The 20,113-nt window shown below is 41.6% G+C and overlaps 1 protein-coding gene across 12 annotated transcripts in view; it reads right to left on the reverse strand.

Moving 5' to 3' along the window:
* ens (ensconsin) overlaps window positions 1–20,113 on the reverse strand; it is a 121,780-nt gene that overhangs the window by 66,477 nt on the left and 35,190 nt on the right. For 2 of the 12 annotated variants that reach the window (XM_066732008.1, XM_066731979.1), the window contains exon 1: window positions 4,040–5,778. The exons of 9 other annotated variants lie outside the window; for them this stretch is intronic. In XM_066732008.1, coding sequence (XP_066588105.1) covers window positions 4,040–4,244 — 205 coding nt within the window. In that variant the 5' untranslated portion in view covers window positions 4,245–5,778. Of the gene's footprint in view, window positions 1–4,039; window positions 5,780–20,113 lie in introns of those variants that run through there. One more of the 12 variants, XM_066731975.1, reaches the window with a different exon arrangement.

Raw genomic sequence — 20,113 nt, forward strand, 5'->3', positions numbered from 1 at the left:
ATCTGCTTAAACGATAATATTTTTAAGTTAGAACATTATGTTTATTTAAGCATAAAGCCACTAGGTATAATATTTGTTGAAGAAAAAAAAAGTTAGTCATGGTACTGAATAAAGGTTTTTCTCGTACTTCACTTCGGCTGATGGAAGCATATTGCTATACCACTGGTATTGCGATACTTTTTCAAGCAGGCAGCGCATTTCCGTATATTTATTGCACGAGAAAAGTTGTAAAAAAAGGATTTTAAAAGCGTTACGGTTGCCAGGAATGCCATGACAATGCTGAAAAGATTGTTGCTTAATGCAAAACAATTGCATTTCAATGCAATCTTTCCCATTCTAACTATTGTTTTTAGCCCCATTCACTTGTTCTACAGAGTCCCATAAAAATATTCCATATATATATATATATACGTTACAGGCAAAATAAACAATTTCCCACTGGAAAACAAATCGGCAAGAAGGATAGGAAATAGTAAATCTTGAAATGTGTGTGAGTGTGTGTGTGTATACCAATGATTACTGATATAAGAGATAAGGAAAACATGCTTCTGTCAAGAAGTAATTAAATTAAGATTGGATATAATTGGCTGGATCCATGGGAAGTAGTAACGACCACTATAACGCATAACCCGAGCAAGTGAAATTATTTATTTGAGAAATAGCTTACGAAATCGAGTAGGAAATGATTTATCGGTTCAAAAGTTGTCGAAATGTACATAGGAAGTAAATATATGGCTGTTCGAAGAACCGTTAAATACGCGTTTATAAGCGGACGTATAATTTGTTAGTTAAGATTCGTTTGGAAAAAGCAAATTACATACAGAGTATAGAGGTTTTCTTTAAAAGGAAGAGGCAAAGAACTGTGTTGAAAATGCAGGTAGAATAAAGATGAAATATTAAAGGTATTAATCATTGTTAAAGATCTGGCCGGTGCTGACTGGCTGCAAGGCTTGGCCGGTCGGTGAAGGTAGTCGGGTCCTTCGTAACTAAGGTTCCGGATATTTAACTGTTGTTCCCGGTTACAAGAGCACCGTCATACACGTAACTCGAGAGCTTTGTAATTCAAAGTATGCGAGAAGAAGTTTTCAGTCCTCTTTTTATTACGAGTGTTTGTTATACGGTGTGTTGTCGGTCGAATGCCATATATATATATACATATACACGCAGCAGAGAAAGATAACAGTAACGCGCGCGTGCGTGCTGCGTGCTTGCAGGAGGGGACACCTTGACACTGCAGGAACCTCTCTCGAATCGTTCATCATCATCGGCAAGAGTAACGGTTGAAAAATGACTGATGCTTTCTCGTAAAGCGCAATCGATAGGCTACAATTGGAAAAACAAAGAGAGAGAGAGAGAGAAATAGTTTTAAACCTCTTGGAAATAACGTTCGCTGATGTTCCTGTGGTACCGAGCGAGGAGGTGTATACACCTCGCGCAAAAATCCCAACTCTACCCTCGTGACAGATTTTTACGAAGCCTAATGCGTCTCTGTATTCTTCTGCACCTTTTTATTATTATTGCGAGTCCAGCACCTGCTTTTCTTACGGTTTTCAATCTACCTTCCTTCCTGGGATTACCTCTCCTGCTATTATTTCCACACTTAAAAATCATCAATATCCAAGACACGATATGCGTAAAATTATCGATCCTAGTTGAAGGGGAAGAGAGAGAGACCGCAGTAGCAATATCGACGGTAATCATCCTGCAATTGCGGAGAGATAATTGGCAATTCATGAAAACTTGCGGCTTTCTCAGTCGTTTCTTTTTTATCTTACATATATATATATATATATATGATACCTTCCAACGGTTCTTCCATCACTCAAGAAAAATAAATCGATCAGCGAATGCTACGACAGATGGGAACTCTGTACAAATAATCGCAACGGCAACAATATATTAATATTATCTCTATTAATAATAGAGACGACACTGCTATATAAATGTATTTTGTAATTGATGATAGGACTGAGTGAGAAAAGTTGGAAATGACGTTGCTGCTACTTCTTATTCTTGTACTCGTAGCATGTGCTCGTATAGGAATAGCAGCCTGCAGGTATAATTATGCCAATATACAGTCGATATATGCAGAACTTGGGCTCGAATCCAAATTAAAGACCGGCGAAGCAAATAATGCGTGCAGGAGAGCAGAGCAACGCAATATTCTTTTTGCGGAAAAGAAATTTCTTTGCGAATGCAGCAGGAATGAAATGAAGGCACGTATCGAGAGAGGAGGTTGCTCGTATATACTCCGCGATAGCGTTGCTTCCTCGTTCGATAGAATGTAAAATTAGGGAGAATAAAAGATGACGCGACGAATATGTTACCCAACTGTCTCTCGTATACAATGAACGCACACTATCTCCTGGTAAAAACCCGGATACGCGTTGCTGAAAATTACAGGTAGAGGCTCAAACAGCAGGAGAGGACTACGAGGAGGTTTACGAGGATCGTAAAAAGTAGAGCGAAGTCTACTTTTAGAAAAGTACTTGACAGAAATTTCGATTGCGTGCACTGTCGTTTACGACACTTTAGCATTTTGCTGCTGGTGTTGGCGGCGCTGCCACTATAGGCACTACCCTGTGGCACGCGAACCAACCCAACCTCCCTTATTGCTCGCCACCTTCTCAACGCACCATGCATGCACACCCAGCTTTACATGGCTTTTTCTCGGCCGAGACAATTTCGCTAGGCATATATATATACGTCCATAGCGAGACTGACCACATGCAAATTCATTTGGTCTTAACGAATATAAGAGCGAAAAGTGTCGTTAGTCCGAGGAAAACCAGGGCACTGTGATAATTAAAGATTAGAAATGCGGAAGTATCGGTCCTACTTTCCCTGTTTATTGTGCTTTTTCTTCTTGCAGTCTTCTTGTTCGCATTTTCTTTTCTTACTTTAATGGGACCAACGTTGTACCCCCCTGTTGCAATCGGATATAATAATAACGGTAATTAGGAATTGTGGAGCGTCTAGTTAAGTGTATTCGTCCTATATCGATGGCCATAAAAGTAGAAAAGCTAAACGTAATCGTTGATAATTTTATGATCGACGCGAGCGAGCCAGCCAACGATCGCTCTCGCGTTCGCGCGCGCTCAACGTTTCATTCGGAGCAAGATTTTTCTCGCTTCCAATGAAGCGGCAAGAAATTTACGATCCACTCGTTCGGTCAGAATTTTAGAGACGACTAGTGAAAATTCTGGGGATCGTCGATACCTATCCGAGAGTCCTCCTCCGGATCACTCTACCCATCTTCTTTCCGCGAAGAGTTATATTTCTCGACCGGGAGAGAGGGTGAGAGAAGAGCCGCTCGATTATTGCGGATTTTACCTACCTAGCGACTTCCCCTATCCAGGAAGAAACCTACAGGATTCTTATTGGTTATTTCCAAACGACCAGAACTACGTCTCATGATAATAATAAAGTACCGAGAAATATGGACAGCAGCAAATCTTTGCCACAGAAACATTTCTAACGTTATCTTCTTGTATTTTGTGTTTCTATACGAGGTCGAATAAAATCTCTTGTATATTGTTGAGAAACGGGAAAAGAAACTGGAGAATATTAAAGACAGTTTAAAACATGGATAGGGCGTGTTCGCAAAACTTTGCCAATTTTTCCGCTTAAACCGAGCAGCTTGGTTGAAAAACGTATATTCCAGTGTTTTATTTAAGAATCGTAAAAAAAAAGAAAGTATTCGTCTCATTTAAATAAGAAATTAGCGTTTTCCATGGGTTAATTACGGGGAACGCCTTTCCCGAGTCGGCTTACATAATAATCGTAAAATTTTTCATCGAGTGAAAAGAAAACTTGTCGTTAATTTATAAGACATTTTTATAAAACATAAAATATCTGTAAAAATTCGTACGTTTATTTAGACGGTCAAAGTTCCAAGGGAATCGGATGAAAATTTTTGATGCACAATAGAATTAATTGGCAAGAGTTGTGACGGTGAATGATCGGTGGTTGGTTGGTGGTTGGGGTTAAGGAGACAGGCGCTAAGCGGGCAGTGGAGCAAGCCAATGGCGCGACTCACATAGCCAGACGTTGCCGCGAGGTGCGGTGTGCAGAAGATTGAGATGGAGGTTAAAGTCGAGGCCTGCGAGATCCTGTCGTAGGTGGGTGCTATCCATGACGAGGGCTCGTTCGGGTAAAAGGAAGAGATGATCGCTGCCCTCGGCAGGCCCCAAGGTGGTGCGTGGTACGCAAAGACCGAGAGGCCCCGTGCGGGCTGTCAGCATCTTCCCACTTTTCTTACCACTCGAAAAACCAACAGACCCACTTTCCAGCTGCTTATCTTTTTTCTGCTCGCGCACCTGCGCATTATTCAAACCCGACAGGTTGCTCCTCAGGTGCACCCTTTTAGTCCTTAAAATCCTCACTCTTATCACCCTACACTAACATATACTGCAGTCCCTTTTAAACGCCACTGTGCACCAACACACAATCATGCAGATGGAATTCAATTGTTTTATATTCCTTCGATTTCTTCGGTACACGCGAATAAAGAGCGATTCCTCCTTAAATCTAGCCTTCGAGTGAATTATGCGGGCCTTAACGAGGATCGAGCGATCCTCCTCCCCCCCCACTTGAATTTCGGTCCAGCGAAATTCTCCAAGCACATTCCAGTCGGTAACGATCGTTCAGTTTGGTAATCGATGATTTAGCAGCAGCGGTCGACGATAACAACCAGCGAGTCGCACTTTCGGTCAATCAACTTTCTAGACTGATCCAACAATGACACGCCTCTTATCGTGAATCGTCCACTGTGCGTTGTTCAACGCAAAGTCTCTGGCTTGGCAGCTCGTTTAATTCGTTGAATTGTCCTCTGCTCGCTCAGTCGTTGATTTCTTCAAGAGTACGTTGCAGTCCAGCGATAAACGAGCCTTTGCTCGTTGCATCTCGAAAGCACAACACTGAGTAGTATCTCGTTCTTATTCTTACCAAGCTTGTCCATTTTCAAAGCACTTTTATAAGTACCACGCTGACCAAAATGGTCAACCATTCTCAAATATATATTTTCTTCAGCACAAAAGCTCTAAAAATTCTCCCGCCTCTAGTTTCAATAATACGCGCACTTTAAATTTCTAATAATAACGCGTTATCTCGCGTGTGACGCTCGTCGACGATTATTTTGGGCAAATTTTGCGGAAGATTGCGCGACCTTGGTATACTCTGAAAGGAGAATAACGGTTGGCCGATATTTCGGATGTGCGCGATTCTTCAGAGGCTATAACCTTCGTTAACCTCGTCGCCGCTTCGTTGGCGTCGCCGTGCATCCACGAATACACAGTTCTGGCTACCGTAGCACGCGCTGCGCGTGGTGCACAAGAACGGTCCGATGAGATCCGCTGGCTAGCAACGATTTTTTCAATTTTGTCACGTTTGTAAAGTCGATGTTTCCTCTTGGGAATTATTGCTACAGTGTCGTTAAGAATTCATCTCCACTCTACGTTTCCTTCAGCACCCCACCTCCATCACGTTAATGTACAAAATCTTTGATTTACACTCGATCGAAGGCTGCACTTGGTATCGAAAGGAGAGACTCGTGCTGGAATATTAAATTTTTTCATTGGTCGTAACGTGGGAGGGAGGCTGAAAAATTCGGATCGATAAACTGTGGACAGTCGAGCTGCTCGATTAAGAGCGTTTGCTCGTTACGTAGAAAGGACATTCCATCATTGATATCGTCGCACTCTCCATTGGTTATTACGTATACGAGGGTGAAGAGTGGTAATTTTGGTTTAAAGCCAAATTAAGAATCGATGGTTTTCACTGGTGAGAGAGAGAGAGAGAGAGAGAGGGGGGGGGGGGGGGGGGTATATAGTTGCCAAAGTGTGGAGGTTGGTGCGATTCCGGTATGACCCAGCTTGATCCAGCGTACAAACGGTTTGGCTCGCAGGTGAAATAGGTGAGTACTGGCAAGGACGGTCGGTCACGTGACCTCTCGGCTGACTTTGAGAAAGGACCGACGACGGAGGGTGGTGCCACTATCGATCCCATATACAGAGCTGCGGAATCAATGCACGTGTGCCGTAACTCTGGACGAGTGTTTAAAAGGCTGCAGTGCGTGTCTCGACGACGATCTTCCGCTGCTTCCCGAGCGATCGAATGGAGTAGCGCGCGCGAGCGAGCGAGAGTAGCTTCGATCGATTCCCCATAAGCGTTCTCCCTCAATGGGAATATCAAGCGTCATGAATTTCAAATGTCACTGGCACGAGAATTCTTGCGTAATATTTATCGTCGTGGGATGCAATCGTCGACACTAAATGCTTTATCAACTGGAAGATAAGGATTCGAGGGTAGGAAGCACCCGAGTAGTTTGCGTTTATGGAAGAAGGGAGCAGTGTGTTGTTGTGCTGGGCTTTGCAGAAATTGCGCGAGTATAGGAATGTTGTTGGATCGACGGAGGAGGGAGACTCGTGTGTTATGGCGTGGTGTGGCGTGGCGTGGCGTGGCGTGGCGGTTTGCTACGAGAAGCAGTGCTCAACGCGATGCTGCGTTTCTGACGGTCAGCGTTCGACTGAGTGTCGGTCGACTCTGTCGAGTCAGTCTGAGTCGAGTGAGTAGCCCGTCCGTGGCGTAGCCGCCTGCCGAGTGCCGTCGCGTCACATTCACATCACACACAAGTACGCAACGTAACTCTCTCGCTCGTCGGGATCGCCGAGGGGTGGCGGAGATTGCCGAAGATATCAGACGGAGAGTCACGCGGCGGCGCCCTTCTAACCACGCGCACCATCTTCGACCCAACTTGGATAAAACACCAATCATAAATACTCTTTCTTTCGATTCCTGCATTTTTATTCCTACAAACTGCCAATAATACTCGTGTCTCTTTGTCAAATCTTGCAGAGTATATATTTGCTATCGAGAGCCACTTTGAATGATGGTAAATAAAGAAACGATAAGGTATACTTTCTGGGCTGCGAGAGAATTTAGAGAGACCAAATCGATTTACATTTAAACGTCACAGTTGTAAAATAAATGCAGCCTACAGCGGAGCAAGAATAAACTGGACCCATAGTGCAAAACCGGTAGAAATAATCGCGAGCAACCAGTACGGAAAGAGTGCAAAATCGGTGAAAAGTGGGCCGATGTGAATAACGCGATGACCACTGTAAATTAAAGGCGTACCTTATTTAACTAAATTTTAAAGATTGTTAAGATTTTTATTCGCTATTTCTTTACATATAACAATAAAGTATATTCCTGTAAAGCACAATTTTTGCCAGTTTTACATTCAGCTCGAGATATTACAAGCTGAGCCCACAAAGCATCTGCAGTGTTTGTACAGCAATGTGTTCCGAGCGAGCTTGATGAATATTATAGCGACACACTTAGCGTTGTTCAATAATAAATTGTTTCATCCATTATTCGATCGTGTGTTTGCCGAGAGAAACGATGCACAGCGTTTTCTGAATGTCAGAAAAAAAGGAGAGAAAAAAGTGCAAACGAGACAAATGTCGGAGAGGAAAAGAGATAGAGGGTTTGTGCTGAATTTGCATAAGGACAAACGCGACGGACCCGATCGTGCGGCTAATGTTTTATAACTCCCTCTCTCGCTAATGGCGAGCCTATGCAACCTTACCAACGGATTAAAATTTCAACCAGTGCATATAGCGCTTGGGATGATAATATTCGAGGGATTTAATTCTTAAAACGAGCGAAAAAAAATATGCTGTGTACCTCTCTCGCGCTGTTGTAAATCGGCCAGTTTTCAGCAAAAATAATTGCAGCTTGATCGAAAAAAATTTTATCAGTCGGAGCCTTCATTATCCTACTATGGTTGGTCATAAAAATTTCTCACGACGTTAATACTGTTCATTTGAGAATATATGTATATATATATACACATGTACCAGTATCATTGTGTGGACTGTTTTAACGATGCACACGGCTGATAGGTTTCTTGCTGCGCGCGCGCGGTTGCGGTTATTACCGATGATCTTCGAGGTTGGTTCGTGTCTCGTATTGGGGTACGCTGCTTCTCGGAGGCCCAAGGAGCCGATCGATCTTCTTTTCTGCCGAACGGCCAATGGCCAATGGCCAATATGCCTGCGAAGCGACGCTCGCGAAGCACTCGATCAGCTGCGCCAGAGATGTAGCAGGGAATTCGTATATACAGTACGCAAGTTGCGTCATCTCGCTCGCTCAACCGATCAACGAATTAAGGACACGGTAATTGACGTTTATTATCATCTCTCATCAAGCCGAACACCCCACCGTCTCATTTATCACGGTATTCGCCCATTAAACTTAATATTTAGCTTCTTTCATTGTCAAGTTCTTAACGAAAAATCCCCACCTTGGTCACCTGCGAATAGGTGAGAAAGCAGTGGAAAGTTGGAATTTCAAGGTACCACTATTAGTATGTAAAAAGTCATTAAAAAAAACTGCTATTGAAATTTTCACAATTCACAACAATGAAACGCAGCCACAACACAGTTATTCGTGACGCGCGTCTCGTCGTTATCATTTAGACAAATTACGAGCTTGTAAATGAGAAAGCGATTGGTGGAAATATAAAAATATTCGTATACGGTTTAAATGAAGAGATAAGCTTCGATAAGATACTCAAAGACAGAAATTATATTTCGGTATAGCGCTTTTTTATCTGTGAACAAATAATGGAATCGCCATTTCTTTGTAGAGATATATATAAGACGATGGTAGAGTCGTTGAAAAAAATGTTTGAGATGGTCAAAGAGCTGTTTGCGAGTGTATTGTGATTCTGGTGGGAGGAATTTTATTGAATGCGGGAGAAGAAATACACTGTACACATGAGAGGAGAAATAAGAGCAGCAAGCAGCTTTGGTATATACTCCGTTGCCATTAGCTACGAGCTTCTTTCTTATCGGTAATGACACTTTGAAGATTCAATGGAAGTCACTTAAAATACCAGCGCGAGTACTGATGCAAGTGGACGATTGTAACACGATTCTTGTTAAATTCTCACAATCCAGCATGACCCTGATACAATGCTCTATTAATATATAAAAATAATACTTGCATGAACAGAAAAAAGATTTAATAACAGAAAAACTACTCGTTAAAAAATTACCAACCACTTTTTACTTTTCTTGTAGAGAGCAAAATAATAACAAAATCTTTCTTCCAACATAAACTACGTGAAAGACGAACGAAAGATAATATGCTGCGAGAAATGATTACGTGAAATAAGAATCAAGTTAGTTTTGCAATATATTAATACGTAACCTCTTATATACTATTAAAGGTCTATCTGTCAATGTACTGCGTTTGGCTAGTCGATGCAGGCATTAGAGTATATTTACAAATGTTGATGAGAATTAAAATGCACGCTTAGGAAATATTGGAAGAAAGACCTTTGGGAAAACGAAGGAACGAACGACGCGACGGGTGTGCGTGGGAGGGTGGAGAAGGTGGTAAATTGTTACACACGCGTACAGTTATGAAGCTTTCTCTCGCAGTGTAGAAATGCGAGATGTGCTGCAGTTATTTATTCCATCCATCTCTCTCTCTCTCTCTCGCTTGAACATCTTTTCGATTTCTCCAAAGATGCGACATAATATCATCTGCCTGCAGATCGTACCTTGCAAATGTAGAAGCGAGCATCGACGCACGCGGCGACAAAAGAAATCATCATCGGTATCGGTTAATTGCAACAAGGAAATTAGGTCTTTTGCGCGCACTCGGACTTTCTAGTTGCCGAGCAGCGAGCAACTAATTCTCTTATTGTAAAGCTTTTAAGCAAGAGACGTCGCGCGATTTGACCAACCTATGAGATATACGTCTCGATTGACCGTAATAGGACTTTATTAGTTGTAGATACCGATAACGTCATTCATTCGACTAACTCAGCTTCTCCTATCAATGATTTCAAACCGATCGAGAGACTCGTTTCGATACTAAACATATAGATAGGTCTCGATAAGCTTTCTAATACTTATTCAACGAGGTATAGAGCCATGACCCAAAGTGTCGCTTTACTTGATAAATGTGTATTCTAGCTTCGAAAGGAAAAAAAGAAAATTCAGCAGACTCGCGCGCGTTTCCCCTGAACCATGCACAAGTGGATTTGGAATTCTTATTGGAAATTGAGATTTGACAAATGGGCCTGTATCATAAATATTGCTGCGGGATAAAAGTGGCTCCTATTTGGAAGTTGAGAAATTACTAGAGCCGCCGCGCGACGCCAACTGTCTATGTGTACTATATAAAAATTCTTCAAAGAAAGCTCGAGTATGCGATAATCTCGGCACCGTTTGAAAAGAAAGAGGGAAACTTTGCCACGCACGTATCCTCTTGGTCGATCATGAATTTTAAAGGAGGTGCGCCTGTATATATTGCAATTGCTGCTGAAAGATTCAACGTGCAAATTCTTTCGAGCCAAATTACGCTTCCCCGTTCCAATTTCGCCAAGTCTTCCAAGAATCCAACAGCGTTTTATTATTGTTTTTTTGTTTTCTTTCCGCGGTGCACCAATGATGAAACAAAAGCGGATCAGGCAGGATGAAACTGGAGCGAAGCGCGGCTGGTGCCAGAAAAAACCCAAAGTTTCGCGCTCCTGCAATTAGGCACTCGCCAATTCGATAGCATATATATATATATATATATATATATATGGGATTTGTGTGTGTGTGTGTGTGTTTTTGGCATAGCTTTTCCTTGCCCGTGCAATAATAAGGCGCGCATGTTCTTTCGCGACCATTTTATAGCTAATAATAACAATAATGACTAGTTATGCGCACGGTCAACTAACGAGCCATCTAACATTTCAATTGATATCTTGCATCCATCTCTCCTCGTCTATCGGACGCACGGAAAAACTTGCCTTTGCCATTTTTTTCTTGTTACTTTCCCCATTGTGCCGTTGCGCTATCCTCGCTAATTTGCTGCATCGCGACTTTATTTCCTGAGCCGGCTCCAATAAAACGCGCGGCGGATCGAACGATCTTTATGCACGCTTTAAATATACGCCTGTCATCCCCCCCCCTCCTCCTCCTTTATCCTTTTTCCCGCATCGCCTGCCTGACGCGAACCACTCGCGGAGAAAGTAATCGGCACACGGCTGAGCAGTAAAAATTTAACTGATTGCATAATAAAAGCCATTTACAAAGGCCACAACTCTGACAATTCTTTTTTTCCGCGAGAAGAAGATGAACGTTGTAAAGCGTGAAAACTTGCTTTTTTCTTTTAATAAAAGCTCTAAATCTCTTTTACGACAGACGGACGACAGTTGGCTTGCTTCACTTTCGCCTATACAAGGATACAATGGAGCTACACCGTTTGAGCCTTTACCGCAAATAATAATAACTCTAGGGAGAATTGCCAGTGAGAAAAGAAATTGAGAAACGTAGGGATAAACTTTCCAGGCTCTACAAAGAGGAACGCTGAACAGCGAAGAGCAATTTTTTTGCAAGTTTGATCGTGCAAAAACTTGGGGCTATATATATAGAATATTTCATTTGTATGTTGCACCGTACGAGCGGTACAGAGCTAAATCTTGCTGGTCCCCGCGATGAATTTCTCCGAAGAACGAAGCTTCGTTAAATAATGGGACCGAGAGCGTCGATGCTGAATTTTGCCCTTACCCCCCCCCCCCCCCCGTCCCCAGTTGGCAACCCGCATCTTATTTGCAAAGAACGCCTTCGAGGAAAGAAATACACCGCGCGATATACGCGCGAGATATCTACTGAAAGAACGGACTTTCCAACGACCTCTTCCTCTACATACTCTCATAAGTCTCTTATATATATTTACGTATTATCTTCAGATTCTCTGAAGTGACACTCCCGGTTGATTCCCCTATATATATATATATACATGTGTGTAACCGATATCTCCAACGAACAAACGGTTTAGAATTTCGTAAAGTTGGCGCAATGAGGGATCAGCCGTTGCTTACCTTTATTCCTCACACGATATCGTCCGAATCAAACAATATCGTGACAGTCAACAGTCCATAGAGTAAATTCTAAAAAATTGGGTAAAGTGCGCTTATGGGGAAAAGACTAAAGTTTCGACAAGTTTTTCTCCATGATATTCCTCCGAAGGGATGAGGAAATGTGGTGAAAATTAAGGCGTGGTGTGAGTGGTGAGGAGGAGGAGCGAGAAGAGGATCACTCAGTGGGAAATCTTCTAGTTCGGGCTTCGTTATTAAAGCCAAGTGTTCACTCTCCGGATGTCCTTTGAACGTCCCGCTGGCAACTATCAATTAAGAGCAGGATATGGGTGTGCCATATTCGCTGACTAGTTTGGCAGCTAGCACTTTCACCCAGCCAACGAGTCCAGCTTATGAGCTTAGATATTAATTATAACTGAATCAATTGCAATTAACACGCGGACTTCCGCGCCATGTAAGCCTACTAAAATAAGTCCATCTGATTGGCACAGCCAGAAAAGCTTCTTATACGAGAATCTAGGGTAAATAACATAGTTTATTAAGTAGAGCGAATACGGGGGAATATATATGTATGCTATATCATGAATTAAAGAAACCAGACGCAGCGTTGTTAAACTTTTACAACATATCCTCTCTTTAGTTTTGATTTATCACGATGAAAATGCTGCTGATTAAGACAGTTAAGCAGAGCGCGAAAAGATAACAAAAGATATATATATATATATATATATATATATATATATATATTATTAGAACGAGCCAAGCCAAGAGTCAAGCTTAACCCAAAAGATAAATTCGACTGACCTTCGGTTAAACGTTCAGCCCTATAAATATTTTATAAGGATTTTTAATTATTACACGGCTAGAAAAAATTATCTGCCATAACGTGGGAAAGCTAAGGGGGAAAATGGTTGAGTAATTTGTGTCGAGTTTAGAACCTTTAGACTATATATATATATATATATACGGAAGAGATTCGATAAAAATCTGGCGTATGGCAAATTTGAAAGGAGCGTGCGTCAGTGACGGTAAAGACTATCGCATCTCAACCCTGAGGTATGTGTCAGTCGTTTGAATAATGTAATCCAAGTTAGGCCGTGGAACGGAAGAGAGGTTGGCGAGAAGCATGCACGATCATAAACTGCTACGGAAGAAATTGTTCTTCCTATGCTGGATTTGCGAGGCGAGCCCTTAACTAAGTCCGCTTATGTGTCTGCACACCTGCATTCCCTTGGCTCGTATTTTCCTCTGGGAAATCTACGATCTTTCATCGTAAAATATCCAATAAAAACTTGCCAACACCGCGCGCGCCGTGTCCGCATGCAATTAATTGGCCAGATTCTCGTAATCTATGCAATCTCCTGCACCGTCTAGCTGCTCTATGGTACATGTGCTGTGCATGCCAGATATCGATTTTATACCGCCACCTGGCTATCTATTTTCGTTTTTCTGCGTCATTGGCTGCCTCGCTTCAGCCTCAAAGCATCTTATATAGATAGGTGCCTTACAATGCTGTGCTGCGCACGTGGAAAAAAAAAACTTAATCACGATGAATTACCGAATCTCTCGTGCAGTTATGCGCACGCTCATCTCCTTACTCGCACCCTAATCACTTAATCCGTTCGTCTCTCTGAGCAAATTTCAGCGCGTCATTCTAATCTATTTGTTATATCCTCATCGAGATTGACCTGGACATCGTGGCTCTAAGTTGTATATATATAGGTATATCTACCGCTAAAATTATTTCTTCGAAGGAATAATGATTATGAGAATAAAACTCTTATGTAATCTTCTTATCTAGATCTCAGTTCCTATTGGTGCAATGGCTGGGATTGTCCAAACGATGTCTGATCAATAAGAATGAGAAATGGTCTGACCCCATACCGTGTTTTTCTACCTACCAGTAGCGACAATAATAACAATCCGGAATGAAAGAATCTTTAATCCATAAAACTTAATATTATCATGGTCACGCGGAGAAAATTTTCAATGAATTTTGTCCTTGGAATCATCGAGTCTATATACGAATTTATCGGTTTGTCACGAGTTGGCGAACATAAAGTTATCTCGCCGTGTAATATTATCCTGTAGGGAGAAAATAAGCAAAATGCAAAGAAAAAATGTCAACCAAGTGAACTAAGAGTTTATGGTTTCGTGCGAGGAGCAGCATGCGGATGCTAGTGGCTTGACCCGGAAATCTCATTTGAAGGTCACACGAAGGTCATCCTATACGAAGAGCTTTCCAAAACGCAATACCATCAGCCTGTGCCGTTTAATCCACTGTCGCGTTTAATAATTATTTCCACTTGAAAATACTTGTAATCGTGGTTTTGGTTGAAATAACATGCGTGTGTAAGATGGTTATAAGCTGTATACACGCACAGAATCGTTCACTTATTTATAATTTCACGGAGAAATATCTGTCGCGAAGGACGTACTGCGCACAATGGATGGAACGATCATTTAGTACAAAAAATTTTGGAAAGCTCTTGAAGAAATTTTTGCTAGAAGCAGAATAAGTAATAAAAAGAATAGATATATTTCCATGGAAAAGAAATTAAAGACCCCTTGGAAAACCTTAAATCTACAATAATTCTCATTTCATATCATACTTTCGTCTGGATTTTGCTTATCTTTTCCTGCAAGATATTAAGGATTATGGAGATTAAAATGGGTCACCTTGCCGATGTACCTTTTGATAATATTGTGATGAACGCAGAGGTAAGCCTGATAGACGTGATCTTCTTAGGTTTTTGCTTATCGATGGATCTAATGGGCAAAGGGACAAGGAGGTATATAACTGTATAGACGGTACTGTGCTCGTTATTTCCGCCAGGATCAGCCAGCAGCAACAGCAACACAGCTTTTCCAATGCTATGATGGACAGTCCAAGTGTTCACCATGAGTTACCAGTAATTCAGCCTTGTCTCATGGATGGTATAACACCAGGAACAAGAAAATAAACATGGCAATGGATGCTCTCTGCGCTTTATACTGTTCCCCTCAACCAAGTGGAACATCCTCCAGAAAACCTACACAGCGCACACGTACGCCGGACGACCGAGCGCTCGTTTCAAGGATTTCTAGATTGAATGACACGACGTACGGTTTCTCGTGTCCCAGATCTGAGAAAACCCAAAGGATCCCTCTCTTTAACACGAGTAACTGATTTTTACTCGTAAACGAAAGATAATTAGAAAAGAAAGTTGAAACACAAGACGATGAATTACGAAAATTACCCGCACAGAGTTATCAAATTTGAAATATTGTACCATTGAAACCAGTTGGGAAATTTTCAATTTGGATATTTCACGGAGAGAGTGTAGGAGGTTCTCAGTGCTGGGAGGTGGTGCACGCGAAAGATGACTTTTATTTTTAATTAACGTTGGAGGTATACTCGAGCGAAGGAGATAGCGGAGGGAGGGGGAGGGGGAAAGGGGGGGGGGGGTGAGTGCTCCGTGCACGGGGTTGGATGTTTTCTCTATATCCATCATAGGTCGCGTGGTAGCGGTGGCGACGGCGCGACCAGGGTGGTTGCCACGGTGACGCCGCCGCCGTCACCGCCGCAGGGTCGATACGACACAGCGCGAGCAAGAGTCGTAGAAACGTGCACCGTTCACCAACCAGGCAGTCAGGCGTCGCTTGGACCGATAGGAAGTACAAACACTGAGTCATACCTTCCAGTCAGCAATAGCACAGGCAATAACCTCCATAAGTCAAATCACGTCCCCTCTCACACTCGAGAACCATCCGCAAGTATTTCTTCTTACGCGGTACATTTCAAGGTCATTCGTCCATTTGTAACCAATTGCACATATTGCTGGTACCATTATGATGTAACGAAATATCATTGCCACGTTAATAAAATATTCTTCTAATTTTTTCATAATTATACATATATTGTGCAATAGGAAAAATGGAGAACATCGACAGAGGCTGCAGAGCTAACGAGAAGAAACGCAGGGATACACCGTATATATATACAGTATATAGACCGTCGATGAATTATTCGTGCCAACGCAAGGATAACGCTCGCGAATCTTCACGATCGATTCCTATCCAACGCTGAGGATTGTTCGACCTGACTGGTTATTTCCATTGTATACATAATGTCGGTATATCGTATCGCGGCGTATAGGATTTTCAACGAGATCCGACATTCGGTAGTAAAAGGCAAGGAACGCTGCAATATCTTTGACCGTTCATGGAAGATTAACCTAAAAAATTTCCTCCGCGTTGGTACTTAAATATTCTGCGAAATTCGCGCCTTTGTGCAATAAGCAGGGCGGCCTAGCTGCGTGCGAGCGGAGGCGACTATTATTATTACGAGTCAAGTATCGTGTCGGGGATAAATGGTCTGGCTGCGCAAAATAAACTGACGATTAGGCATTTTCTCAAGCGCGAGGTCTCCTTTGTACTGGTTTCTACGGACTAAAGGAAACGAAACGGTATTCTGCTATATATATATATATATATATATACTGCGAAGATTGGCAAAAGTGAAACCTCGGGCAGTCGATAAAAAGAAACAGCGAGCAGCTTGTGCGAGAGACAAAGGAAATCTTTGGAGAAAAAAAAGGAAGAAATGACCCAACTGACGAATAGAAGGAGACTCTTCGACCATGTACAAAGAATAAAATAAGCTATCATTGAATTATATTCTTCTTTATTTCCCATAATGCCCAAAGTCAAAATTGATTACAGCTGCTGCACTGGAGCGAACATCAAATTTAAATTATTCGAGCCGAAGAAATCTTTCTTGCGTGAATTGTTTATGCAATCGGATGAGGAAGGAAATAAAATATTTATTATCAAGTTGAAAAATTGCAGACTTTAAAGGAGCAGTGATGAAATGGACCAAGTGGCTGCATGGCAGACAGACCAGCTCGATCGTGATACGCTTCGTAAAATTTAGATTCCATTAGCTTGAAATTCTAAGCTGGCCTGCACCGACGGTTTCAAACATTTCGCTTGATATACGCTTTCATCCTGAACACTTTTCTGACGGATGAGCAAAAATATATGAGCACGAACGAACAACGCATTCATGCTGAACGTTTCGGAGGTTTTCCCTAACGCGATCTTACAGTAACCAGAAGCACCAGTCTTGTGTACAGAAACCTTATGAAAATAGTACATTCGCCAAATTCACAAATGTCACTTTATGCTTATTTCTTCAATAAAATATACAGTCTCTTGAAAAATACTTGCAAACTTAGCGGATGAGTTAAACTTCCCCAATAAAATGTATACAATTAAGCTAGTCTAGTCAAAGTAGAAATAAGGACAATGCAATGGAATTGAAATAGAGTATTTAATTAATGTTTTTTATATGCTAATTTAACTTATCGCGAGAAATCCCATTCCCTGATGGTGCTACATGCCAGGCTTTATAAAAATCAGCATGATCAGTGAAATGAAAATGTTCGATATAATTAGTGAAAATAAAGATGCTATCAAATTTTTTTACTAACATTATTTATCTGGTACTAATTAATTGCTCGATTAAAAAATTTAGTGAAGATCAAGGTTTTTAAAAATGGTCGAGTATGATAAATTAAATTGAAAAAGCTTGTATTTCTAGTTTTTAGAAACGAAGCGAGCTTCTTAAAGCACCCGGCAGTCTGTTAATTGTCTCGTTAACATTAACACTGTTCAATCTTCACCATACCTCCTAATCTTTTGACGCGCTGCTCACTGCTGTCCTAGATACACCGTGTCAACCGAAACTCGAAAGTGTAACTAATTAAGAACTTTCGAAAACCGCCAACGACACAGTGTCTATCGCGAGAGCATTTTGTCCAATAGAAATAATTGATTTACCTTTATTACTAATGCTTAATATTTGAAATATTGAATGAAAATACCGAGCGCACTCGCACCTCTGTGATATTTTCCATTTAATTGGTCATAATTATTTTGGAAAAATAAGCGAATTATGATGCTTCTATTTGCCCGTGGCACTATATATATATATATGAATTGAACTGTAAGGTATATTGCAGAATGTAGGTAGAGAGAATGAGCAAGGTGACCATGATTCGCAGGCAAACTGGGAAAGCCGCGTGCTTCAGCCAGCAACTGTGAAGCGCGTAAAATGAAACTTCGTATTGCCCACGCCATGTGCCATCGCTCATCGGCCGAGCCCTGACGGTCCTGACCGCCCTGACCTACACCTCGATCGTAACAGTTTATTCAAGGAGCACCTGCGATTCTTATGTGGATCTGATTAGGGGGAACCTAATAATAAAACAAAAAACAACACGCGACAGAGTCATGAAAAATCAAACTTTGGCATATTTCACAGCAGTATAGTCAAGGCAAGTGCAAGAAAGTTATCCTGTACAAAATCAATTATTTCATACTTATTTTATCGATTAAAAATTTATAAAATCCAATGTTACATTCGTAATCGGCAAACTGAAAAAACCTTGGAAAACCGCAAATATTAGACGGAATTTCCAAGTGGAAGTAAATTTCTGACCAAAGGGTTAAAGTCTCGCAGCTCTTAATTATTTAAAATATTCTCTGGTTTATTTGTGTGTACTGGACACGTGACACTACGTACTATATACATACTGTGAAAGATCAAAGTCGACGACCAGCATTTGTCGTTGATGTAATATAATTTAGAAAAGAATTTTAAAAGAGCTGGGGGTGTTGGGTGAGTGGCATGACATACACATGCATAAGAGCATAACGAGTGCTAATCGTCATTCGTGTCAAAGAAAAGGCGCAATGTGTAGCGGCGCGACGGCGAGAATAATGATCGGTTAAAAGCTGATATCGCATAACGATCTGCAGTTATAGTCTCGCGCCACGATGGCACGTAATTTGGCTTCGTGACCGGAACGTGCAAGAGCGAACGGTGAATTTCTGATTGGCTCCATGATGATTTTCAGTAATTTTTAATGTCGTTGAATCGCGATAGTTGTTAGGTAGTCCAGCTGCTATCGAAAAACCATCAACACGATCATTTATCTATGTAGAGTGAATAATTTACATTTAATCAGAGCTATATAAGAATCGTGGAGGAGTAATCGCAGGTTTGCAGCAAAAATATTGGCAAACTTTAGTTTCTCTCTTTGATACGTTGAGGAAGAGAAGCTGAGGATGCATATATAGTTGTGGATAGATGATGGTACCTCTATAATGCAATAGTGGTGCTATCGATTTCGAACGATTAGAGTATCGTGAAACTGCAGGCCGGGGAGTAACCGATAAAGTGGGTCGTGGCGTGGATCGACCCAATAACTATTCGATCGATTGCGATCTCTATTCGAGCTATTGCGTTGAGAGTGGTACGCTGCGGCCTCTGGCGAGTACGATTTGCTGCTGCCGCACAGTACGCGTTACACACAATCTTAGCCGCCCTCTTCTTTAATCGTGCTTCCTCTCTCTCTCTCTCTCTCTCTCTCTCTCTCTCTCTCTCATTGGCCATAATCAACGCAATGACTGAAAATCACGAACAGAGGCCAATTGTCCTCACCAACAATGATCTAGAAAGCAAGATATTTTTTGTATGTTCGAATTCTATCCAAGGGGGAAATCCTTCGAGTGTGCGTTTACTCGGTTGGCAAACAAACGAGAAAAAGCTATAAATCTTGGGGTATTCTCCAGATTTATGCTCTTGAGAAATTTTTACTTTTATATTGCGCGTTTGGCTCAATTACCCGAGTATGTAAAGGTAAGTAAACATAAAAAGATGCGAGTGATCGTAGGTTTTTTAATGGATCCACGTGATTTTCTCTAGGAGAAAGTAATTGGCAAGTATTTTCCATGCGTACCACTTATTTTTCATACGATCCGACCGTCTGCGTAGATGATGGGAAGAAAAAGAGTAAAGCGCTCGCGCGCGTGCGGAGAACTTAATTTAGTGAAATTTTCTGCGAGTGAGCACGCACGTGTTCAGCAACGGCACACGGATCGTGCCACGTCAGCATACAATTAATTACTTTTTATCTAGCAAACTAATGATAATTAACAGCCAATCAATGTTACTCTCTTGACTCGCCTCTATATTATATAGTTATAGCGCAGAGGCAATCCACGACTCACGTATGCGTGCACGCGCGCGCACCTCTAGGACCTGGGTAAAACCACATTGAAATATTATAAGAAATCGCTCGCGTCTCTAAAACTTTTAAAAATCAACTGGCTTTTCTTCTCCTTTTAATTTTAACAGCTTCGCAACAATTTCAGCAATTATTCAATTCGATCGTTCTT

Source organism: Prorops nasuta, unplaced genomic scaffold (assembly GCF_024137725.1).
Source record: "Prorops nasuta isolate Cenicafe-Biocafe unplaced genomic scaffold, Cenicafe_Pnas_1.2 PNAS00002, whole genome shotgun sequence".
Lineage (NCBI taxonomy): Eukaryota > Metazoa > Arthropoda > Insecta > Hymenoptera > Bethylidae > Prorops > Prorops nasuta.